Genomic DNA, 27,282 nt, shown 5'->3' with positions numbered 1-27,282 from the left:
TCAACACTTTCGTGAAGCACCATGAAGAGGAAGTTAAACCAAAAGGTATGCATTGAAAGTGATATAACTATTTTCTCCATCTGAACTGTCAAAATATCTGTCTTATAGGAATTGTGAAATATGCATCCTTCAGGTCTAATTTCACTAACCATCATTTTTTAACAACATGTCTCTCAAACAATGGATACGCCCATCTTGAAATGTCTATATACTGAATATTTGATTGACTCTCTCAGTTTTACTACCGGTCTCCATTTGTCATTTTCCCTACTAAAAAGAGTGCTCATAAACCTCCTGGTAAGTTCCTCTATATGCCTTATTGTACCTTTTTGTATCATCGATTCCATCTCTGAATCCACAACAGATTTACGTTCCTCTGTTAAAGGTAATTATCTTTGTTACTTTACTTGTTGTGGTTGCTCCGCAAACTCGTATTTCCTAACCCTTTACAGTGTTTAATGCCAATGTATCTTGTGTTATCTTTTTCCAATCCTCCGCATTGTGTCTTAATCGACCTCCTACTCTTCCTTTGGAAAAAACAAAAATAATCTCTGTACTCACCTAGTGATCCTGAATAATTCTGGGCTCGTCCACGTGTAAGCCTTCCTTTCCTGGCCTTCCAGTTCTGTCTCCACTTGGGTAGAAGTTTGAAGAGGCGTGATAACCTCTTCCTCTGGGCCTGCTATTATAGTGGGACCTTTTCACTCTTCGGCCAGTTAAAGTCCCCTATACTGGCCCTTCCAAAAACACCTCCTGTGAAAACCCTTCTCATGTTAACCTGTGCCTTATCCAAGGCAGTAAATGTGAAAACATTTTCCCCTTAACTTTTAAACAAGCATTCTCCAAATATTGAACCCTTAAAGTTTTGGTTTGGCTCCTTCTCAGCCATCCCCAGTTTTGAAATGATTTTCAACACAATGGGTTTTCTCCATTCAGTCATTAAACCTGTATTTGCATTTCCCATTCAAATAATCGGTCTCTGACTCCGTCCCTGGAGTAACTCTAGATCCACTGACGACTGATTGACATGAGCCTCCCCTGCCTTGTCAAAGATCCTAGCTACAGGACCTAGAATATCCATTACTTTATCTTGGTACTGTTTTAATGATCTTTCCTGACCTTTTTTTGGGTCTCTGCCCGAATGAAATAAAAGCTAATAATTTTGGGGTCTAAATTCAGGGTTCAACAAACTTTCTCTCGTCAGTAATTGGCCTTATGTACTCAGCTCTCAGTACCCTTTGCGCTTTATTGATTGGTTTTCTCAATCAATCCTTAATGAATTTGCTCATGTGCTCCATTGGCCACCAGTCACCACTGTCAGGGAACAATGTTTGCACCCCTCCCAGGAGTAGTGAAAGAATGACACCAGACACAGAAGTTGCTCAGGAACAGATGAAATGTATTTCGAAATACCAGGGCTTGCTGACCAGCAAGAAAGAAGAGCAGACACGAAAACCGTGTGCACAATATAGACATGCTTATTCTTTTCTGGGCGACCGGATTTTGGGCGATATATACAGTACAGAAGCCCAATCTGAGCACAACCAGAAAGATCAGAGTGCCAAACATTTGGCAACCATAGAAATGCAACATAGGCACAGTACCAAATATACAGAAATGAAGAGCATGCATAAATGAACAACCTAATGAGCAAAACTAACATGGAAGCCAGGAAATACAAAATGACCTGTAAGTCGGCACTGACCAGCTGTTGAAGCTTGTCCAGGCAAGGTCAGATTAGACATCTTAGTTAAGGGCTGGAATACGATCTGTGAAGGAGGTGCTGGTGTACCATGGGAGACCTGAGCCGCAGCCAGAGCAGCTTGTTATAGAGAAAAGTGAGATAGCTCAGTAGGTTTTTGATTTGAGTGCAGATGAGAACTGGAACTAAGTATGATATCTATGTATTGCATATGTATGGATACATATATATGTATTCGAACAAACACTTCTCATGTGCCTTAAATTTTAAGGTAAAAACATATCCTTACCTGAAGGATTCCTTAACACTTTTTTTGACCTTGCATGCTCACTTTTCTCAAATTCAGCACTCAATTCATCATCCTGCTGAATGTCAAAAACATACTCCTCATTCTTTTTTGTAAGCTTACAAGGAACCTTGTCCAAACTCCATTTGAAAACATTCATCCTCTTGTGTGCTGCTTTGGACACCCTTCATTTTGATAGTTTGATCCATCCTTTCCTTTTTTCTGACATTGTTATGTCTTACAAATGTTTATTCCTTTACAATTTACTTCCTTTAGCACCTCTTATTTCCCCCCTCTTCCGACTCAATGTCCTTTCTTTTCTTATTTTTTAAAATATTCATTCATTCATTCATTCAATCATTAAGTCTTTATTTCGATTAAATATCATAAGACAATATCATTTAGAACATAATAGTAGCATTCATAAGCATAGGTATAAGCAAGTTTGAACATTAAGAGTTTTGTGTACAAAAAGACAGATCCACAATGATAAAATACATAAATATATAAATAGTTAAAACTACTTAAAAATATCTGGCACAACTACCTCCAAGGTAAATCCAAATATTCGCAGGTCCTACATTAAAAAGAACCAGGTTAGATACATTATAAACTAATGTATTTACCCACAACAAAAATCCACAGAGACCGCTATCAATGCCTCCTCTCCTTTGCACGTATGACCCTCATCCAACCTAAAAACTTGGCAATGGCAATCACTATGGATTTATTTGTGGCTGTTTTTAAGATCCTTAGCGCTTCACTGCTTAACCTAGTGCCCAAATTTGAGAAAATGGGGTTTAGCCATCTATATCTAGGATTTTTATATACAGGGCAAGCGAATAAGATATGTGCCACTGATTCATTCTGTGTTGGACAAAATGGGCATTTACTGTGGTTCGGGACATGCCATTTACTGACAAATTATTAGGGAGTGAACTCACCCTAAATTGGTGGTAGATTTTCCTATCTTTAGATCTGAAAGAGACACGTTAGTGATAGATTCCTTACCTTAGAATATCCCCAGGCGTCAGACTGGATCCGGAAATTTTTGCGTAGCAATACCCCTGCGCGCTGGTAGGCGTCGTCTGCGGCTCCGCGTCCGTCGTCGGCGTCGTGAGCGCCGGGATGACGTCATCGGAGTATATAGACGGCGCCCATGCGCGCTGACGTCAGTTCTTCTTTTTTCCGCGCCAGCTAGCGCAGATCCGGAAGAAGCTCTACCCCCAGTCACTTTTTGACTGAAAACTTTTTGATCTTTTTGATCCTCTAGTTAGTAGATTCTCGACTATCGGTGCCAGGGATGCCCGGGTTCAAGCCTTGCTCGAAGTGCGGCCGACTCATGTCGGTCACGGACCCCCATCGCCGGTGCCTGAAGTGCTTAGGCCTCGACCACGACGATCGAACCTGCTCCGACTGCCGGGCCCTGACGTCGAAGGCTAGGCGGGAGCGGTCCCGCAAGCGTCTCGAGCTGAGGCAGTCGGCCCCGCGCCGCTCCAGGTCCCGGTCCCGGTCCCACGGGAGGTCGAGGGACAGGTCGCGAGGTCGGAGTCATCGACGTTCCGGGAGTGGACACCGATCGTCTGGTTCCAAGTCCTCAGGTAAGAGGCATGAGAGGTCGGAGCGACACCATCGGTCCTCCGACCCGCCCCGTCGCTCGGGCGACACCGCCCACGCGGCTCCGCGGGAGTCGCAAGCGTCGCCGCCTGCCCCACACCTTCGGGTCCCTGGGCACGGCGCGTCGCAGGAGGAGGTCGAGAGGTACCTCATGGCCATGAGGGCCCTCCCTCCTCAGTCGGTTCCCGTGGCGCCTTCGGGCCGATCGGCTCCGTCTGGAGGTCCTTCCGGGTCGGGCGCTTCGGCCCCGACGACGTCGGGTGCTTCGGCCCCGGCGCCGCTGGCGACTTCGGTCCCGGCGCCGCGCGACCTCGCTGGATCCGGATCCGGGACCTCGCCGGTCGACCTTACGACCTCGCCGGCGACGTCCCTTCAGGTGTCGTCCCCGGCAGCCGAAGTGGTTGCCGACCCCAATGCTTCCTACGGTCCTACTCAGGTGTCGGAGGGGCGCCGCTGGGCGCCGATTCCGTCGGCCTTCGGAGAGTTCTATCTCCACGAGGAGGCCCTGGCTGTTAATCCTGGTCTCCAGGAGCCGGGTGACGAGGAGCAATGGGAGGGGTCCGAGGACTCTCTGGCACGTGATTGCCAGTCTCATTAGGACTGGACATATGAGCTTGGGGAGGCCAGTGGTATTGACACCTCGCCAGACACTGGATTTTCGTCGCCCCCGACTGTGGCTTCGGAGGCGGGTTCTGCTTACAGTGTAGTGTTGACGAAGGCAGCTAAGGCCCTAAACCTTGAGCTCCCCGTCGCGGCCGTGAGGACTAATCTCCTCACTGAGGTCCTCAAACAGCAGTCCGGCTCCGCGGAGCCCCTTCTGCCGTTCAATGAGGCCTTGTGTGACGTTCTGCTGGGCACTTGGTCCAAGCCCGCCACAGGTCCCCCTGTGGATAGGAACGTGGCCAGACGCTACCGCCCGGCACCGGGCGACCCTTGCTTTTTGTCCACCCACCCCACCCCCGAGAGCCTGGTCATCCAGGCCTCCAACTCCCAGACCGCATTCCCGTCGGCCCCGCCCGACAGGGAATCCAAGAGATATGAGCAGTTCGGGAAGAAGGTCTTCTCGTCTGTGAGCCTAGGGCTCCGGTCAGTGAACACCAACTGTCTCTTGGGCCGCTACACCCACACTCTGTAGGACACGGTTGCGGAGATGCTGCAACAATGCCCTGAGGAGGTCAGGGCTAAACTCAGCCAAACCCTTGCGGACGGCCGAGATGCGGCACGCTTTTCTATCCGGTGTGGGCTGGATACCACGGACTCACTGGGCAGGGCGATGGCAACGACGGTGGCGGTTCGACGCCACGCCTGGTTGAGGTCCGCCAATTTCTCGGCCGATGTCCAGGCCACTCTCCTGGACATGCCGTTTGATGGCCGTCGCCTCTTCGGCGACAAGGCAGACCATGCGCTGGAACGTTTTAAGGACTCCAGGGCCACGGCCAAGTCCTTGGGCCTTACGGCCCCACGCCAGCAATCGGGTGCCTTTCGCTCCTTTCGTGGCCACGGAAGGGGCGCCCCACCACGGACCGTCAGCCACGCGCCGCAGAATGTTCAGCAACGCGGTGGCGGCCGTGGGAACCGCCGTGGCGGTGGTCGGGGCCAGCGGCGAGGCCAGTCCACACCTCCCTCAGCAGCCCCCGCCTCAAAACCTTCCTAGTCCGAGTTTTCAGGCCCATGTGACGCCTGTGGGAGGCAGGGTTCGCCATCACCTCTCCCACTGGCATACAGTCACTTCGGACAGGTGGGTGCTGCAAATTGTCCGAAGGGGTTTCTCCCTCCCCTTCGAGTCTTCCCCTCCATCCATGCCACCTCAATACCACCGTGTGTCGGGGGATCACTTGCAACTTCTGCAAGAGGAGGTTTCGGCCCTCTTGGCCAAGAGGGCCATCGAGCGCGTTCCTGGGCCAGAAGTAGGACGTGGCTGTTATTCCCACTACTTTCTGGTACCCAAGAAGGGCAAAGGGGGCCTACGCCCTATCTTGGATCTGCGGAACGTCAACGGCTTCCTCCGGACGGAGAAGTTCAAGATGCTCACTTTGGCTCAGGTCCTGGCTGCCCTGGACCCAGGAGACTGGATGGTAGCGTTGGACTTGCAGGACGCCTATTTCCACATCCCCGTCCTGCCGGCCCACCGGCGTTACCTGCGGTTCACGGTAGGCCAAGAGCACTTTCAGTTTACCGTGCTCCCCTTCGGCCTTACCAGCGCCCCACGGGTGTTCACGAAGGTGATGGCGGTGGTCGCAGCCCATCTGCGCAGGCAAGGGGTATCAGTCTTCCCCTACCTCGACGACTGGTTGTTGAAGGCGGGCTCGCCCCAGACAGTCGTCAGCCACCTCCAGACTGCGGCCGACCTCCTGCACTTGCTGGGGTTCTCCATCAATGTGCCGAAGTCACACCTGTGTCCCTCTCAGAAGCTCCTTTTCATCGGAGCGGTTCTCGACTCGGCGCAGTTTCGGGTTTACCCACCCGAGCAGCGGGTTCGGGATATTCAGGCTCTGATTCCTGTCTTCGGGCCGTTATCCCGGGTCTCGGTCAGGTTGACGCTGCGGCTTCTGGGACTGATGGCCTCCTGCATCCTTCTGGTGCGTCACGCCAGGTGGCGGATGCGGGCTCTGCAGTGGGACCTGAAGTTTCAGTGGGCCCAGCATCAGGGCAACCTGTCCGATCATGTCCTGATCTCGGAGGGCACTGCGAAGCAACTGCAGTGGTGGCTCACGGACCGCGACTGGGTCAGTGGCAGACCCCTCTCTCTACCCCAGCCGGAGCACGTAGTTGTGACGGACGCGTCCCTCCAGGGCTGGGGAGGCCACATGGGAGAGGCGGAGATCAGAGGCCTCTGGTCTCCGGCGGAGTCCCGGCTCCACATCAACCTTCTGGAGCTGCGGGCGATTCGTCTTGCACTGAAGGCATTCCTCCCCTCTGTCAGGGGGAGCGTGGTGCAAGTGTTCACCGACAACACCACCGCCATGTGGTACTGCAACAAACAGGGCGGTGTGGGGTCGTGGACCCTTTGCCAGGAGGCTCTGCGCCTCTGGCAGTGGCTGGAACATCAGGGCGTGACTCTGGTGGTTCAACACCTGGCAGGTTCTCTGAATGCCAGGGCGGACGAACTCAGCCGCCGGTGCATGATGGATCACGAATGGCGTCTGAACTCGGACGTGGCGCAAGGTCTCTTTCGACAGTGGGGAGAGCCTTGGTTAGATCTATTCGCCACAGAAGAGAACGCGCAATGTCAGCAGTTCTGCGCGTTGGAGTTTCCAAGGCGGCACTCGCTCGGAGACGCTTTTCGTCGCGAGTGGAGCTGCGGCCTGCTGTACGCCTTTCCGCCTATACCACTTCTGCCCAGAGTGCTGAAGAAGATCAAGCGCGACCGGGCCCAGGTCGTCCTTGTGGCTCCGGACTGGGCACGGAGATACTGGTATCCCGAGCTACTCAGCATGTCAGTCGATCCCCCCGATTCGTCTGCCTCTTCGGGAGGACCTTCTGTCGCAGCAGCAGGGGACGGTCCTGCACCCGAACCTGTCCAGTCTCCACCTACAAGCTTGGAGATTGAGCGGCGGCAGTTGAGGCCATTTGACTTGCCTCCCGAAGTCTGTGACATCATTCTGGCAGCCAGGCGTCCCTCCACGAAGTCGGTATACGCCTGCCGGTGGAATAGATTTGTGGCATGGTGCGCAGCAAAGGCTGTGGATCCCCTCTCTGCACCCCTTTCGGAAGTGCTGCTCTTTCTTCTTTCCCTTGCCCGGCAGGGCTCTGCTCTGGGCACTCTTAAAGGGTACCTTTCTGCTCTTTCAGCCTTCTTGAGGCTACCAGATCAGCCTTCCTTGTTCAAGTCCCCTATAGTGAGTAGATTTCTGAAGGGCATCACGCACATGTTTCCTCCTGTTCCCTTCGTGATGCCCCAGTGGGACTTGAATCTTGTTCTCACCTATCTGATGTGTGCTCCCTTTGAGCCGCTTCATAACTGTCCTCTTCGTCTCCTTACTCTGAAGACGGCTTTCCTGGTTGCCATCACCTCTGCCAGGAGGGTGAGTGAGCTCCAGGCTCTTTCTTCTTCTCCACCTTTCCTGTCTGTTCATCCTGATAAGGTGGTGTTGCGTACACGGCCTTCCTTTCTGCCCAAGGTTGTCACGGCCTTCCACATCGGGCAGTCCATCACCTTGCCCACCTTCTTTCCGCCTCCGCATCCCTCGAAAGAGGAGGAGAGGCTCCACCGTCTGGATCCAAAACGTGCGCTCTCCTACTACCTAGACCGCACTCGCCAATTCCGGGTGGATGACCAACTCTTCGTTGGTTACGTGGGCGCGAAGAAGGGAAAGGCTGTACACAAGAGGACCATCTCCAGGTGGATCATCTTGTGCATCCAAGCATGCTACTCCATGGCGAGGAAGGAGCCCCCGGCTGGATTGCGGGCTCACTCCACTCGGGCCACGGCGACGACAACTGCCCTGGGCCGCGGTGTCCCCCTGCAGGACATCTGTCAGGCAGCCACGTGGGCCTCGCTGCACACGTTCGCGAGACACTACTGCCTGGACAGTCAAGTCCGGAGGGATGGCTTCTTTGGCCGTTCCGTCCTCCAGGACTTTCTGGTGTGATATTGGTTCGCAGACCCACCACCGGGGTTGGTATTGCTGGGGTATCTATTCTAAGGTAAGGAATCTATCACTAACGTGTCTCTTTCAGATGCACAAGTTACTACTTGTGTAACGATATATCTGTAAGAGACATTAGTTAGTGATAGATTCCTTACCGCCCTCCCATCCTCCCCGTTCTGCGAACCGATATTTAGGGTTAAGGTCATCCCCTTTCAGGGCCCTAGTTTCATGGCACCAGCGTTAGTTCTATCATGGCTCTGCGTATCTGGCGCGGAAAAGCTGTGTTATCAGAACTGACGTCAGCGCGCATGGGCGCCGTCTATATACTCCGATGACGTCATCCCGGCGCTCACGACGCCGACGACGGACGCGGAGCCGCAGACGACGCCTACCAGCGCGCAGGGGTATTGCTACGCAAAAATTTCCGGATCCAGTCTGACGCCTGGGGATATTCTAAGGTAAGGAATCTATCACTAACTAATGTCTCTTACAGATATATCGTTACACAAGTAGTAACTTGTGCTTTAGGTTATAAGATCACAATAATTTTCGTACTTCACTTCATGCTTGTGTTCTAAATAATCCCTGGATAATGAGGATATTCTTATGGCAGAGAAACGCTTTGTTTTGATCATATTCCAGTACGCTGCCTTATATTCACTCTTTACAGGAAAGGGGGTTTCGGCAGGATTCACCCACAAACTGCTCATCCCCATTTCACAAAGGGGGATTTTTACTCGTCTCAACCATGAGATTTTACACATTCTATCCGCCTCCCTGACTTCCATAAGTGCCTGTGCGTACCTGGACAACTCTGGTGTGACCCAGAGCCTTCTCCAGTACGCCACTGGTCTAAACTGCGCCACATCCTCAATTGAATAGCAACCCAGATCTAGAAGTAGGAGGAATAATGGTGTTGACTGTGGAAGGCCAATTAGTGCCCTCAAAAATGTGTTTTGGTCTGTTACTAGGGAAGCTAATTGGTCAAAGCCCCACAGTTCGATCCCATACAAGACGGAGGCACTCATTTTGGAATTATATATTTTTAGTACTGGAGCAATAGGTTTGGTGTAGGAAAGACTCTGCTCCTTCAGCAAGGCACCTGACAATTGGGCATGCTTGAGGGTCAGTAGATCGATCTGAGGCGTTCAACTTAGTTTACTGCCAATAGTGACCCCCCAGATAAGTAAATTTCTGAGTCTGTTCCAAAATACCTTGTATCATTTCAACTCTACCATTTATGACCTTGTGTTTATGTAGGACCTTAAATTTTGTTTTCTCCACATTCACTAGGAGGTTTTGATCCTGACAAAACTCCTCAAATCTCACAAGAGCAGACTGTAAGCCCTTTTGCATCTTAGAGAGTATCAGGGTATCGTCTGCAAACATAAGCAGCAAGACCTTCATACCTGCTAGGGTAGCAGCATCAGTGGGGAAGTTCTGAAAATTCTGCTCTACCCTATTAATAATCAAGGAAAAAAGTGTTGGTGCTAAAACGCACCCCTGGCGAACTCCCTTGGCTATAGGGAACCTTTGGGTACCACTCCCATGCGTTTCCCAACGTACCTGAGCATAATTTGTGTCATGTAGAGTAACCAGAAAAACCAATATTTCTGATGGCATACCTAATTCCACAAAGACTCTCCACATTTTGGTGCGTGAGACGAGATCGAAAGCTGAATTAAGGTCGACCAAAGCTGCGTAAATGGTGCCCCCACCTAAAATGACCACACTGCAATAAACCATAATAAACCTTAAAACCTGGTCAATAGTGCTGGTACATGAACGAAAACCCGCCTGAAGTGGAGATAAGATGTCAAAAATCATCTGTCCAGGCCTGGATTCGGTTCAGTACCATCCTAGCTGAAACTTTCTGTATACAATTGATAAGGCTTATAGGCCTGTAATTGCCTGGTTTGGAGCGGTCTCCTTTCTTAAAAATTGGGAGAATTTCTGCTCCTGACTATGTATTGGGCATATGTGCTCCATTAGCAATATCATTTACCAGGAGCTGGATATAGGATGGCCAATTAGATATATAATGGAGGAACAGATCGCAGGAATACAGTCTAACCCGGGAGCCCTACCTCTCGGGACTGATTTTAGTGCTGTTTCCTCCTCTTTCCTTGTGAAGTACAAAGTGGATTTGAGAGGTGGCAATTCAAATTTTTCCAGTACGGGGTCTGTGATTGCAAATTGGGCCGTATAATGAGATACCCACTGCTCTGGAGCTATATGGTTTACTGGCACACGGCTCGTTTCACCCCTACCCCATTTCACCAGATGCCAGCAAGTGACCATACTTCTCCCTGAATATACCTTGAGCAGCTCAACCCAGTATTGTTCATCCCAATCCCTTTTGGCTTTTTGTTAGGCCAACTTATACCCCGCCCTTGCCTTTCTTATGGCCCCCCGGATCTTAGATCTTATTGCCCTGACTAAGATTCTATAAGCCTTTCTACAAGATTGACCATACCAAGCGGCAGCCTTATTGCCAGAATAACTCTGGGGTTTTTTAACCATAGTAATAAAAAAGCCTTTGAGCTTGTTAAACAATTCACTGTGGACCTGTAAAATCTTTGCGTTAACCTCCTCTTGGGTTGCACAGTTTTGAAGAATGGTTGTTGCACTGGCCACCAACTCACTCATCTCCTCTAAATGCTCTACTTTTTTAATGACATTTGTCCATTTAACCCTCCTTGTATCGTTAGTTAGTTGTGCTTCTACATGAGCAGTTTCAGGCACCTGATTAACCACAATAGGTATACCTTTGAGCTGCATAGAAAGTACTAGGTGGTTATGATCACTTTCGGTCAGCTCCCGGAGTTCGATTTCTAATAGGGAGGGCCAAAGTTCCTTATTGAGGAAAATAAAGTCAATACGACTACTTCGCACCCCATTATTAAAGGTTTGCGAACCCTGCCTATCAGAGACAGTCCACCCGTTAGTGGCCCTGACTCCCTGTTCCAAACAAAACACTTTTAACTACAAAGCTGCCCCTGTCCATTTTTTAATTGGAGGAAGATCCAAATGTGTTTTATTCCACTGGGCATCCTCCTCAAAACTAAGATTAACATCATTATCATCAAGGGGCTCGAAGGAACAATTAAAATCTCCAGTGATTATCAGATTGCTTGCACCTCTATGATCATTTACAAATGTGTCTAGGAGGGCTATGGTAGGAGAGACCGTTCCCCCTGGCATCCCCCTAGCGTAAACATTGATAAGCAGCAAATGAGGGACATTTGCCAACTGAATTCTCATTATTATAATATCCCCGCTGTCACTATGCAATTTATCTACCCTATAACAATCTGACTGCCTCACCCATGTTGTGAGGCCTCCCATGGGTCTTTCCCTCTGCCCCCGAGTGCTTTCTTAAAAAAATTTATAAAACCATGTCGATATACATGATCCAATGCCCAAGATTCTTGTAAGATGATTATATCATGACATTCAACAAAAGTAGATCAGTCAACTGAAGATATCTTTGATGTTAACCCTGCTATGTTCCAGGAAACTAGTATTAAGTCTGGTATGAGGTGAAGCTTTTTTGCACTGCACACAATGGGCTGGTTGTAATTTGTATGGCCACTACCAGAGACCCCTCGCCTAGAAAACTACTTATTAGTGGTGGGCTACCGGCCCCATCATCCACCATGTCATCAACCATAGTTCTTTCACTCCTGTGAGCAATTTGTGATGTCAATGTAGATACTCCTATTTTATGGATATCAGTTACACGATCAACCACACACAACTCGTTTCATAAATGTGTGACTGAGCTAGTAAGACTAGAGTTGGATCCAAATCAATCTATTTCCTCCAGTGTGGAAAAAGCTTCAAATCTATTGAGTGTGGGGACCGCGTAATTATAGTGGCCTATTCCGTGGTCTGAATCCCTCAATACTCCCCTTCCTCTTACATGGTCGTTACAGGTTTGATAAAAGAAACCCAGGGGTAGTATATTAATATCATCCTTACTTAAGTGGCCAGACCCTGCCCTATCAAGGATTAACTGGACAGGGCTCTGGGACCTAAAACTTAGGACCACACAGTCACCTCTAAAGGCCTTCTGGGATTTACCAACCCAAGGAATTATTCACACCATTTTGAATTCACTAAATAGTGGGTTCCCCACCCCAGATCTGACGTTCAACAGGTGTAGGACCTTGTTTTTTTAGTCATGACCAATGTTCTTGGGCACATGGTTCGAGCATTGGTACATTTGCAAACACAATTGTGTATGGGGTTATTCAGGTGGAAGGTGGAAGAACATACTAGTGCTTGCGGCTCCTCCCTGTGGCTGGAGAGGTGCCTGTAGGCCCGTTGAGCCCACTCTATGTATTGGATAAACATTTGGTGGGGAAGTTGCCATAGGGTTGATTGTAGGAGCTCTCTCAGCAGTATGGACGGGACATACAACTGCATTAGTCAGTAGTCCGGTATCAGTAATGCTTTCCTGTCTGGTTTCAGCTCTTCCTCCTTGGCCAACCCCACTGGATAGTTGGGTGATACTAAGTAAATGCTGCTCTATTTTAGCTTATCTCTTGTCTAATCCTGACAGTTTCAACAATAGCGGATCCAACAAGGCAATGAGCTTCTCCTCAACCCTGTGTAAGGGGTCAGCCTCGTAATTACTGTATACTAGTTTGAGACATTATTACTAGTATTACCAGTGCCCGAGGTGACGGGAATCAATACAACATATGGGCCTCCCTCACCACCAGATGTTAGTCTTTCGTTTCGCCAATTTTGATGCCTGATGTGTTGTTTTTGGCAGGCCACGTGCTTTCCTCTTTTTATCGGTGGGTTCCCCACCGGGAGTCAATGTGGACCTCTACTGGCGTGTTAATACCTTGACATGAGATACAGGCAGAGTTGGTATGGTGCTGTCTAAACTGGCTGCCATTAGGGACCCATTTCGCTGGTACACCGGGGGAATGTGACTCGGTAGGGCAATACAATCAACTACTGCATTTGGAACTTATACAGAAGTTAATGAGGTTAAAGGTCGATACAGGTCCAGCGTTGAGTCTATGTCGTTCTAAAGAAAGTGTCTTTTCTGTCAGCTGAATCTCGTGTATTAATACGGACTCAGCCCGGGACAGAAACGCATCCAAAGTATCCACTACTCCTGGCCCTACTCCCACCTTGCGCTTGCTCTTATTCATTACCCCGGACTAGCAACAAAATAGCAAAGGAGCACAAATATAAATGCAAGACTACACGAAGAAAGCGAAACTGCGTACACTGTAGAAAATGTCAGTGGATTGGCCCAGCCCAGTCTCCTTCGATCTCTGACGGGCTCAGACGGGCCGGTCCTTGGCCCAGGCTTCACCCAGCATGTCCCACGCAGCGGGGATAGAGGCTGCGCTTTATGCGCTGAGATAGTCCGGTGCATCCCCCTCGTCAGCAGGACACGAAACACCTGTCGATGGTCGTGTTGCACCCTGGAGGTTGTAGTCCTCCACAGGGTGAGTATGCAGGAAACCGCAGCAGTGGAACAAATCACCCTCAGGAGATGTCAGCACCCGAGTACGGGAAGTAGCAGTGGTGTTGTGACAGGCGTCAGCGAAACAGCCGGACCCCATATTCCTAATAGTCTCCTTAACCTGCGCATTCATCTCATGTTGAATTAATTTTCTAATAACTTCCTCGCTTATGAACACAAAATTGGTTCCAGCACTCTTTACAATAATGTCAGAGAATTTCTTCGTTAATACTGATCAAAACAATTCAAGTACACCAGCACATGGGGAATGAAAAAAGATGTCCAAGTCCAGAGTGTGGTTTTCTTATCCAAATGTTCTTTATTTTTCACAAACAAGTTCTTCTTTTCATAGTTCCAACATCATAGCCAACGCGTTTCGTCTCCTAAGAGACTTTTTATACTGAGTTTGGAAACACTGTGCTCCGTTTGGGTATTTCACCTTATGATAAACATTGGAAGCCCTGAAGAAGTCTGAATTTTTTTTGATTTTTTGGAGTTTGTTGATTTTAGATCGAGTCAAGTAATCTTTATATTCAGCCATCTCTCTGTTTTGGTCATCTAATTTCTTTTTGTAAAATGTTATTGTGGTCTTGAAGTGTCTCTCTGTGGCTTTGATGTCGATTACTATGGCTTCAGAGAGGCGTTTAGCTGTTTTAAAACCGCTAAGCGATCTCAAACAATTCAGTTACTCAAAAGTATACCCATATGCCGATGATGACTATGTGGCACCCACCAGAACAGAAGGAACCAGTGACAGCTCAGGTGACAACACTTCTGTATCAAGCGACTCGAGCTCCGGCTCTATTAAACAACGTGGCAGAGGATGCCGAGGCCAACGTTTGCCACAAACCTGGCAGGGACCACAACAAACACATAACTATGGCCCTCCACCATTTGGACAAATGCAGTACGCCTTTTACGGGTATCCACCATTTTACAACCAGGCCCCATGCCTTTCTACCAAGAGAATCAAAGATATCCTTTTTTAGGACCAGGCCGAAGACCACGCAGCGAGAGTAAAAACCCCCAACAAGTATACTGGGCGGAAGAGGAGGACCCAGTGAGTGGCAACACACGCAACAAATCCTGGGAACAACCAGGCACGAGCAGAAGTAGCCACTGAAACATCTACACCACTGGTATTTAATCTATCTGTCACACCCATGACGGAAGGCGAACTAGCAGTCCTCAACAAAGGCCTCTCCTTCGTTCCAACCACCAGACTAGACACATTTAAACTCCATGTCGAACTGGCCGAGTTTTTCAGAAAACTTAAACTGAAGGTTTTTTTTTAAAAAGCCATCACAAGTGAAGAGGCTAGCAACAACAATCCCAACGAAACTGGACTCGGATTGAAATCTACCTTTGTGCCACCACCCACCAGTGTACCCGCAGAGATTTCCACGTTTGAACAAGTGGTCTACACAGATATAGAGAAACTTAATCCCAAGGATACCTTCAACAACCTGTCTAAACAAGACTGAGAAGCCATCAAACGCCTGCAGAACAACCCCACCCTGATCATAAAACCAGCAGACAAGGGGGGTGGGATCGTAGTAATGGATAAAACGGACTACGACACGGAATGTCGCAGACTCCTCAATGACACCCGTAATTACAAGCGTCTGATCAGAGACCCCACAGCGGAACTTCAGAATACCATACATACTCTGGTCAAGGGAGCCAGTGACGCAAACCATATTTCCAATCTAGAAGCTGAATACCTCTGTATCAAAAATGCGAGAGTCCCATACTTCTACACTGTACCAAAAGTACATAAGGGCATAATACCACCCCCTGGAAGACCTATAGTATCGGGGATTAACTCACTACTGGAGCCACTGTCGAGGTACTGCGACCATTTCCTCAATCCATTGGTCCAACAGACCCCCACCTACATCAAGGACACTAAGCATCTCCTGAATATCATCAAGAATGAGAGCTTTGATCAGACCACCCAACTCCTGGTGGGACTCGATGTAGGAAGTCTCTATACCAGTCTCCCTCAAGATACCACACTCCAAGTCCTACACGATGTGCTCATGCAAACTCCTTGGACCTATAAACAAATTTAAAGAGGGTCAAGGGAATATATTTAACAACCTATCATTTCATTTCCCTACATCATAGACCTTATACAAAATATAGAAATGACCGGTCTTCTATGTGTTGCTGTACTAGTGACTGAGAAAACAGGACTCACGCAAATAGTGAAAGAGTTACAACTGGCTGAGATATCTCAGCCCGTTGTAACTCTTTCACTATTTGCGTGAGTCCTGTTTTCTCAGTCACTAGTACAGCAACACATAGAGGACCGGTCATTTCTATATTTTGTATAAACTCCTTGGACCTACCCACATCCCAAGACACTTCATTCTTGACTGCGCAGCCCTAGCACTTAAGGAAAACTACTTTGAGTATGAAGAGATTTATTACCTACAGACCAACGGTACATCTATAGGTAGTGTTTTTGCTCCAAATGTGGCGGGACTGTATGTCCACCACTTCGAGCAGGAACATATTATGTCACCTACCAACCCTCACTCAACCAACATAAAAATGTGGCGCAGATACATAGATGACATCTTTGTAATCTGGGAGGGCACACAAGATACACTAAACACCTTCCTTACCTGACTCAATGGGCGCGACCCCTACCTCAGGTTCACTAGCAACTCTAGTGCAACCAACCTGGCATTTTTGGATCTCAATATCAAAGCAAAACATGGCACCCTACATATAACCACCTACTATAAACCTACAGGAACTCGCTACCACGGTTTGACAGCTTCCACCCCAGACCACTCAGAGAGAACTTGCCTTTAGGCCAGTTCCAGCGCATCCGCAGGAACTGCAGCAACTTAGAGGACTACAGACAACAATCACGTGCCACATCAAATAAACTGGAAGAAAGTGGCTACCCCAGCAGCATTATTGCGAAAACATGCAAGAGGGCTCGTAACCAGAATAGGGAGTCACTACTGGAAACGGTGATAAAAGACCCCGAAACACTGCCTGGGACGTGTGTGACCACATACAACACTGCCTCAAACCGAGTATCAAGCATTATCCGCAAGCATTAGGGAATTATCCACTGAGGTACTAGAGACTGGGAGACCCCACGGTTTGCTTTCAAAAGAGCTAACAACTTAAAAGACCAGCTGGTATCCACACGGCCCAGAATGAGTCCTGTACCCACTGACAACACCATCCTCAACACCTTGGGACTACCCAAAGTGACTGACCACTACCCGTGCAATAATTGGACTCTGTCATCTCACAAAACCATTGAAAACACTCAATCTTGAGGAAGGCAAAACATGGACTCAACGTCAATTCACAAATTGCAATTCCAGCAATTTAGTGTACCTCATCACCTGTCTCTGTGGTCTCCGATATGTGGGCATGATGACACGGAAAGTGAGGACCAAGGTGGTTGAACATAGGAGCACGATCAGATGTGGAAAAAAGCATCAGTAAATTCCTATCCAATCACCACACTCCCAACGACTTGTCTTGGACTGTCATTGAGCAGTTTACTGCCACCCATCAAGACAACGAGAGGATACTACTAACCAAAGAGCAAAGATGGATTTATCGTCTTTCCACACAGCTCTCCGGCCTGAATGACTCCATACCTTGAAGCACCCTAAAACCTTGAACCCTTTGCGTGAACAATGTATGACACCGCTGCACCTCCTACAGTCTATAAGGGCCAGTCTCTGGCCTTGTGTCCCTCTGTTCTTTTATTAATATTTTATTCATAATTTGTTTTATTAATATTATCAAATATCTTTAATCTCACTCCACCGTGTCTTTCAGTCACTATAGACACATCCTGCAAAAACCGTCATACAGACCAATATCTGTATTGACATTGGCAGCTTCAAGCGCGCATGCGCTAGACTAGTTGCACCAAACGCCCTTGCGCTAGATTAGCAGCATCGCGCATGCGCGAACTCTGCATTGAGACACTAGCTTCCAGAACAGGTGCTGCCTGCACGTGACTCAGCTAGGGCAGTCTATCTTCTGTCTCCCCATCCACATGTGAAACCAATGGAACGGGACTATATAAAACCAGTGAATGCCGCGAGACAGTCTCCCGGAATATCACGGCAGGACAACAGGTTCTCTACAGGTCCCGACTGAAAGTCTGGTGAGCACCATGTCCTTCAGCGTCAGTCCGGGTAAGCTACCCCCGCTTTTCTTTGCAGGTTGCCCCTTACTCTTGGACCCTTTGTTTTCTTTGGTCAAAACCTCTTCCGGGTGATTCCTTGAGGCATTTGCGGCAACTAGTGAGTGTGGGGATACCTTACTTTTTATGTGCCTACTACCCCACTATTTGTGAGTTTTGCTTACGCTGTTTAGCCCACCACAAATACCCACGCTAATCTTGTTAATCCTCACCTTAACCATACCACCAGTATGGTTACACATTTTGCTGCTGTTTTATCGTCTACACAGCACTTTAGAAACCAGCAATTACATTGTTTTGAGACCTAAACCTACCATGCTAAGACTCTCCCCTGTATGTTTGTTATGTCATATATGTCGTATGTCCAGTGATGCTCAAGAGGGAATCCCCTCGCACACATATAGCACCTTAGTGAGTGCTTCACATTTTTGCATATTACACGCTCACTTAAAATTAAGACTGCACTATCACCTATTTATTGGTCCTGAGGAAAGCCAGTTTTACCAGTAAAGGCCTGGCTGAAGCATGTAGACCACACCTGGAGGTAGGAGGCCCTAATAAATACTCCTATACATCCATCAGCCTTTTTTAATGCTAACAGAGGCCCAGTGATTAAAGTATTGATTACCCTCGGGTACTAAGACCACTGTATAGCTTTTAATTTTCACTTTCACGTCACCACACTGCGCACTCAGCAATATACCTGCTCCGCTTTATCCAGGCGTTGAAGCACACCCGGGACACATTCGGTGTCACTTATTGGGCCCGATGATGAAGCATGCCACCAACTAGGTTGGTGGGTGAGGGCCTCATGATCAAACCAAATGGTTTGCCTCTTAACATACAGTTCTGAGTCACTTCACGAATAAGCTAGTCCTCATCAATATTATAAGCATTATGCGCCAACTAGATATTTATATGCCTAATAAACACAAAAACTATACAAACCGATACAGTTGGTATAAATTGCTTTTCTTCTTTTATCCCTTCCATGCTGATGACGGCCCCCAGCAGTCATGCGTTACGGTGCTCGTGTGCTGATGACGGCTGGGAGCCGTCATAAACCCGCCCACTCGCGATTCTGCCGCACAGGCGAAGAAACGCGGCCGCATGGAAGGGGTTAAAAATGATACTTTCCTGTTAATATTTTCTTAACATAAATGATGCTTCTATAAACTAGAAGCTAAAAACACTTACACATTTAAATTAAGTAACTATAAAACACGCTTCATACTCGAACTGCTCATACTTTGTACTTACCTTTTCAAGAGCAGCATTTAAAGTCGGGAGTGTTCTATGAGGGGATTAGTTATGCACTGTGGTGTTCTAGTTCTAGATTGAAGTTTATTGTTTGTAAAGTTCTTTAAAGCTGCTTCCAGAGTGGCAATAAAAAAAGATTTTTGCATAATGGTAGCCTCCAGTCTTGAAATGAAATCACCTAGTCCTCTGATGAGAAAATCTGCCAGCCACATTCTTAATACACTGAAAACGTTTTAACTGTCCCCCAGTGTAGCCTAGAAATAAGGATTTAGAATAGTCGAGGCTGCTAAGAATTAGGACATTGACTACTAAAGAATGATTCTGTCTAGGCAACATTTTGTGCAAGACGTGCATCAGAGAAAAGCACAGAAAAAAACATTGATCGACCTGGTCATACAAGGTCTGTTTGCTATCTATAAGAAAGCTTACGTTTTGGACTGACTTAGGTGGGGTGTGAATCTTGCTGCATTATGGTGGTAAAAAATTGGAGGACAGAATGTCAGGCATTCTGTTAGTGGAAAAAAAATGTGCGCAGTTTTGTCAGTAGTGGGTATGAGTGAGTTAACGGCCAGCCAAGCACCAACTGTAGACGTACATTTCTGAAACTGACTGATCGCAAGTTGATCTGAACTACCAAATTGTATTGGGATCCAAGTATCATCAGCATAATTCATACAATTGAACCTAAACGAGTTGATGAGTTGAGCCAAAGGCTGTAAATGGACATTAAAAAGTGTTGGATTGAATGAAGAGCCCTGTGGGACTCCTCTTTATAATATCCTATACGCAGAGCAATAACAAGGCATCTAAGAACAGCCTAACATCCAGACTCCAGGTAGGATTGAACCTTTTGCAGTGGATTCCCTTGTATGCCAACCTTAGAAACCCCAAACAATAGTTTCTGATGCGAAATTGTATGGAACGCTGCAGATGTTTAACAGTTGTAGCTTTGCACGTGCAATCAAATTAAACGTCTTAAGCCAAAACACAGTTTACTATTTAAACTAATACGTGGCAAGAAATGCATGTTTTGGAAACTGTAAAAACGGTTATTAGTCATACTTTTTTTTTCTTATGTAGCTTCTGCCTTTTAAAAGGTGTAAATTATGGATATATAGTCACTTTTAATATGTTGTTTATGCAAATGCTCATTGTGCAGTTCCTACATATTATTTATGTGGAAGATGAAACCGACATTTGTAATTCATTGTTTTACCTTCCATGTTATATTTCTATGTTTTTAGGGGGGAAGAGATATTCTGGGCAGACTGAGCGGATACAATCTGAGTGAATTTGCCAATCTCCTCTCAGCAGTGATCACAAACTCATGGCCAACTGCAGATGGGAAGTACATAGACGACTTTGACAAGGTGCTAGAACATTTGCATTCATGGCCAGGTGTCCGTCACATTTTCAAGCTGGATGGTAGGTTGAGTTATCTTTGTCAGAGAAGCCTAAAATGTAGCCCTGGTTAGAAATGTTTTGAATCCATGAAACCTCATGGTATTTCCTTTGTTTTTCATAAAGTCTCAAAATGAGACCGAGTTCCTCCTTTAGAAAACATACATTTTCCTACCCTGTATTCAAAATGAATCTATGATTTTGCCAGCATTTCTAGGAATAACACAATATGTATTTTTCTGATTTTTTTTGTGTTTAATATATTACTAAGATGTACCGAGTAGTGAGAAGCATTACAGCACTAAAAGTAATTTAGCAACATTACGTGTGTGTGTGTGTGTATGTATGTATATATATATATATATATATATATATATATATATATATATATATATATAGTACACACCTTTCAGAGGAAAGAGATGAGTCGCACACACAACCCTTCCTCCCGGCCAAAGACTTCCAAACTGCTGTACAAGCTCTAGTCATCCCTCGAATAGACTACGGAATTGCGACCCTCAGCGGTCTCCCACAATCCACAACAGCACCCTTAAGAGCCTCCCTGAACGCTGCCGCGAGACTCATTACTGGCTCTAGAAAGCACTCGCACATATCCCCAGACCTAAAGTCTCTAAAATGGCTGCCTTTTGAAGCCAGAATACAGCTAAAAATTGCAACTATGACACACGCGGCCGTGCACCACAAGGCACCCAACTACCTCGCTCAAAAGCTGTCTATATCAGGAGGTTCGAGATCCAATAGGAGTGCTAAAAATCTACTCCTGAAACCTCGTAGATTTCGGAAAGCGAAAACTTACAAACGCTCCTTCTCTGGAATGGCACCCAGGATCTGGAATGCGCTCCCTCCTGAAACAAGGCTAATCACCTCCACTGCACTCTTCAAGAAAGAGGTGAAAACATTGCTTCTGGCCAAGATCTCCTGATCGCTACAGATGTTGGGTCAGAGACTCTGCATTGCTTGTACCGCTGCTCTGCATATCCCCTGGCACTATACTTGACTTGTTGGGGGCACTATTACGCTACTCTCTTACTACCGACCAAGATATGATACACGTTGGTTTACTGATCCACCTGTACGCCATTGTAGTCGGATCAATGACCTGTGCTGCTCTATACTACTCCCTTACCTTATCATATATGGATTGGTTTTATGTTTGTTTTTATCATCCATGTTATTACCATGTTACTTACCATGTTATTACCATGTTATTACCATGTTACCATGTTATTTACCTGATCATATATGGATTGGTTTTATGTTTGTTTCTATCATCCATGTTATTACCATGTCACTGACTATTATACTGTTCCCATTATCTCTGTTTACTCCTATTGCCCCTCCCTGTCTTTGTGAAGCGCTCTGATATCTGTAAGGATCCTGTTCGCGCTATATAAAACTTTGAATAAATAAAATAAAATAAATAATGCATTTCGACCGTTCCACGGTCTTCTTCAGAGGAGGAGCTCGGCATGTCTGACAGCAGCGCTGCAGCTACAGGGCCATATCGGAGCTTCTGTTTAATGTTCCAGCCCATCAATGGGCGTTTCTTTAATCTTGAGCATCCTGGTCATTGTAGTTGCTTAACTGCGATGCTTTCCCTTCAATGGGAGACGATTTTGCCAAGTTAGTGCAACGCGATTCCCCAACAATTCTTTTTCGTAACTGCTGGGACCTCTACCCTGGTCCAGTCCATGGTGGCTGCCGCTGCCCTGTTGCCTTGCGGCGGGAAACTTAGGCGGTCAATTTCGGGCAGTGCCGGCGCTCTTCTTGGGCGGTGCGGTATTCCGCGGCCTGACCAAGCCGTTGTTAAATTGTACACACCTTTCAGAGGAAAGAGATGAGTCGCACACACATAGCGTTAGTTTGCAGTTAATTTATTCAGCTCCGTTTTCGTTCCCTAATGCATTTCGACCGTTCCACGGTCTTCTTCAGAGGAGGAGCTCGGCATGTCTGACAGCAGCGCTGCAGCTACAGGGCCATATCGGAGCTTCTGTTTAATGTTCCAGCCCATCAATGGGCATTTCTTTAATCTTGAGCATCCTGGTCATTGTAGTTGCTTAACTGCGATGATTTCCCTTCAATGGGAGACAATTTTGCCAAGTTAGTGCAACGCGATTCCCCAACAATTCTTTTTCGTAACTGCTGGGACCTCTACCATGGTCCAGTCCATGGTGGCTGCCGCTACCCTGTTGCCTTGCGGCGGGAAACTTAGGCGGTCAATTTCGGGCAATGCCGGCGCTCTTCTTGGGCAGTGCGGTATTCCGCGGCCTGACCAAGCCGTTGTTAAATTGTACACACCTTTCAGAGGAAAGAGATGAGTCGCACACACATCGCGTTAGTTTGCAGTTAATTTATTCAGCTCCGTTTTCATTCCCTAATGCATTACGTGTGTGTGTGTGTGTGTGTGTATGTATGTGTGTGTCAACCCTCGTCTGTATAGTTTCCAAACCCGTTTCCATCACTCATGTATCGAAATTTGGAATACTCACTTGTTCGGTCAGAACACTCTGATAGCGGCCTTCGGGCCTTGCCCGTCCAGGCTACCTTACACTCATTCAAATCTATCAATGATACTCCGCATTGCAAAGCCAGCACACAAACTCCATTCTGGACATCTGCGGACACCAATTGGGCGAAGAGGCCCGCGAGGCCATGGAAACTGAGGAGGAGCAGGAGCCGATCGCCATCTCAGATCTCGACTCTGACCAAGAGGACGATATCCCACATAGACAATGTACTGTTAGTACAGCTCCCCCCTTGCGCCAACTCCACAAAAGAAGGCAGGGCCGGTTCAACTAGGGCGTCGGGCTCCGGTTGCACTGAGACCATGCTTCCGACGCCCCGCCTTGTGGCTCGGCACCGAAGCCTACCAAAAATCATCCCGGCTCCGAAAGGACTCCCTCCAAATCAAGTTGTGAGCCGAGACCTTCAGGGTCGAAACAAAACTCCGGCACCGACACCCTTCATTCGGCACGAAACACACTTCGGATCCGAAAACCCCGGCACCAAAACTTTCAGCACCAAAAAAGTCAGATATTCCAAAATCACCAAAAAAACACTGTTTCGTTGCTTCGATCGACAAATCGGATTCAAAACATAAAGTGCTGTATATTCATCCACAAACTGGACATATCACCACTAAAGTGACTTTAAAAAGGACTGATACAGAGGAAGAATACCACATTCCTTTAAAGAAGAGAATGGTTGGAACTAACCCTTCCCCTCCTCCTAATCCTTTGCCTCCTTCACCTCCGTTTCAGCCTATTTCACCTGAACATTCACCGCCACATACACCTGACAACGAGGATGATGGGGATGACAATGGAGATGGAGATGGGGATGATAATCTACCAACGCATGACCCATGGGATGATTACAATACCAGATCGCCCACGGGCAATGATCCTGATTAATATCTTTACAAGCCCTCTCGACCAGATGACAGTGTAGTGTACAAAGAGCTACTGGGTAGAGCTGCCAACTACCATGGGTGCAGCTACATAAGGATTTCTTAGAAGAGGATTTCCTCGTTGAAACCCTCAGTACCACGTGGAAGTCTTCACATGCACTACCTATGATCAAAGGGATGATCAGGAATTTAGATGATATTTTTAATGACCCTGTTGAAGCTCGTATTCTTACCCCTAGAGTAGATAAAAAATACAAGCCGGCATCATCGGATCCAGTATATATAAAAGGTCAGTTGCCACTAGACTCCCTGGTTGTGCCCAATGCAAGGAAAAGTGCCAACTCCCAGACAACAGGAGATGCTCTACCCCCGGATAAAGAAACCAAACTTATTGAAGCTTCCGATAAAAGGGTGGCCTCTCAGGCGGCCAATTTCGGGCATGTCTCCAACACTCAGGCATTGCTAGCACAATATGACTGTGCACACTGGGACGAGATGGAGCAATAAAAAAAATATTTGCCACAAGAGGACAGATCTAAGGCACAGGACCTGGTGCATGATGGGCAACTTATTTCCAACAACGCTATAAGATGTTTCACAGATGCTGCAGACACTGCTGCTAGAACGATAAACATCAGTGTCCTCTTGAGAAGACATGCCTGGCTTCGCATATCAGGGTTCAAACCAGAGGTGTAAACCTCCATTTTAAACACTACCTTTGATAAAGAGCATATATTTGGCCCACTGGTAGATTCTTCAATAGAGAAAATGAAGAAGGACATTGAAGTGGCCAAATTTATGGGAGCCCTTCAGTCCGCATAAAGCAGAGGTTCCTTTTGGCGCTCCTTTTACTGTGAAGGCTCTGAAAATACCTCCTCGGAGACCACCACCACCTATAAGGGCAATAACCAACCCTCCCCATCTAGGGGTTACTTCAGGGGGTATACAGAGTGGCAAAGGCAGGGGCAGAGGTTCAAACACACGCACCTCGCCCTCCAATACAAAGCAGTGATTTGCCTCCACTTCCCCCGACCACTTAACACCTGTCGGGGGAAGACTGTTAGATTTCCTATCAATCTGGCAGTCAATAACATATAATTGGGTACTACAAATTATCCGTTCTAGTTTCTGCCTGGAATTCATCAACACTCCTCCAAACATTCCACCAATGTCACACAAACTTTTACCAGATCACCTACACCTCCTTGAGCAAGAGGTGCAGTCTCTCCTTCTAAAAGGGGATATAGAGCCCGTATGACCCCAACATCACAGGTCGGGCATGTACTCCTTTTACTTCCTAATACCCCAAAAAGATGATTATCTCAGACCAATATTAGATGTCGGAGAACTCAAACTTTACATTCAGTCAGATCATTTAACACATCTTAACGCTTCAACAAGTACTTCCTCTGCTGCAGAAAGATTCAAAAGACGCATATTTTCATATTCCAATCCACCCAGCTTATCGCAAATTCCTCAGAGTTTTGGTAGCGGGTCAACACTTCCAGTTCGAGTACTCCCATTTGGAGTCACCGCAGCCCCCAGAGAATTCACAAAGTGTCTGGTGGTAGTACCTGCTTACCTTAGAAGACAACACATCCATGTCTTCCCATATTTGGACGGCTGGCTCATCAAAGCCAGCACGTACCAGCAATATCCTCAGCACACTTTCCAGAAAGATTCAGTTACTACATCAACTAGGGTTCACAATCAATGTGACAAAATCACATCTCAAACCAACCAATACTCTGGACTACCTAGGAGCCATACTAGATACTCAAAAAGCTTTGGCCTTTCCCAGTGCAGCCAGAATTCGAACTATTCAGGCTTTTGTTCTCCAGTTTCAACCCAATCATTGAATTCCAGCTCTGGTTTATATGCAACTGCTGGGAATGATGGCCTTTTGCATCATAATTGTCCCCCATGCAGGCTGCACATGCGTACATTTCAAGAATGCTTAGCAAGTCAGTGGAACCAGTCACAGAGCTTATTGACCGATCTAGTGTTGGTAAGCGGCCGTACTCCCCGCTCTCTGTAGTGGTGGAACACCCAATATTTGTCAAAATGACGGCCGTTCATAGACCCGCTCCACAGATAGTACTGACCGCTGATGTGTCCCTCAATGGCTGGGAATCTCACTACAACAATACACAGTGCAAGGCCTGTGGAGTGAACAGCAGAAGTTGCTTCACAGCAATCATCTAGAGCTGCTTGCAATCTTTCTAGCCCTCAGGGCGTTTCAGACTCCCCTTGAGGACAAAGCTGTCTTGGTTCTCACAGACAACATGACAGCTATGTATTACATACAAAAACAGGTGGGGACACACACTCACCAACTGTCTCACTTAGCCCAAGGGCCATTCACCACAAACGTTATCTCCTAGCCGAACACCTCTCAGGAGTGAACAACCAGATTGCAGATCTCCTCAGCAGGCAGAGGCAGCAAATACACAAATGGGAACTCCACCCTCAGGTTCACCTCCAATACTTTCAAAGTTGTGGAGTACCTCACAGACCTGTTAGCCACACACCAAAATGCTAAATGCTGAAGCTTCGCCTCCAGGTACCCACACCCGCAATCCACGTGCAATGCACTATGGATGAACTGGTCAGTGATATTTGCCTATGCTTTTCCGCCTCTCCCACTCATTCCATCAGTGGTTCAAAGGCTCAGGCAAACTTCTCTCACACTAATCCTAGTAGCTCCCACATGGGCACGTCAACCGTTGTTCCCAACTCTGTTGGAGCTATCTCTGGTTCCGCATCAAAAGCTGCATTTAACCTCCAGTCTGCTCACACAGAGCCATGGAGAAATCAGACACCCAGATCTCAAACAGCTGAACCTCGCGATCTGGCTTCTGAAGTCTTAAAGAGTTTAGTTACTTGTACCTTCCACCAAAATGTATAAATATCATTAGGGAGGCAAGAAGACCTACTGCAAGGGCCTGGTTCGCAGCTAAGAACACCTCCATCAGACTACACCTAGCGGCAATAGCTGCATATCTACAAAATACAGCATTTGTCGTTGTTTAGAGTACCATTGATCAAAGCCTTCATGGAAGGACTAAAAGGAGTCATACCTCCTAAACTTCCACCAGCTCCAGTGTGAAATCTTAACATAGTCCTCACAAGATTAATGGGCCCACCTTTTGAGCCCATGCACAAAAGTGAATCACAGTTCCTCCTCCGGAAAACTGCTTTGGTCATTGCAATCACTTCATTAAGTAGAGTGCGTGAATTACAGGCATTAACCATACTAGAACCATTTTTCCAACTTCACAGAGACAAATTGGTTCTTCGTGCCA

General features: G+C 47.2%; 1 protein-coding gene across 1 annotated transcript in view; it reads left to right on the top strand.

Moving 5' to 3' along the window:
- The window catches only part of RNF213 (ring finger protein 213), a 2,876,335-nt gene that overhangs the window by 1,054,508 nt on the left and 1,794,545 nt on the right, over window positions 1-27,282 (top strand). Inside the window, exon 16 of the mRNA XM_086931045.1 lies at window positions 20,391-20,571. Coding sequence (XP_086787171.1) covers window positions 20,391-20,571 — 181 coding nt within the window. The remainder of the gene's footprint in view (window positions 1-20,390; window positions 20,572-27,282) is intronic.

The sequence above is a fragment of the Lissotriton vulgaris genome, chromosome 7 (assembly GCF_964263255.1).
Source record: "Lissotriton vulgaris chromosome 7, aLisVul1.2, whole genome shotgun sequence".
NCBI lineage: Eukaryota > Metazoa > Chordata > Amphibia > Caudata > Salamandridae > Lissotriton > Lissotriton vulgaris.
The sequence above is the reverse complement of the archived record's forward strand: the minus strand, read 5'-3'. Positions and strand labels throughout refer to the sequence as shown.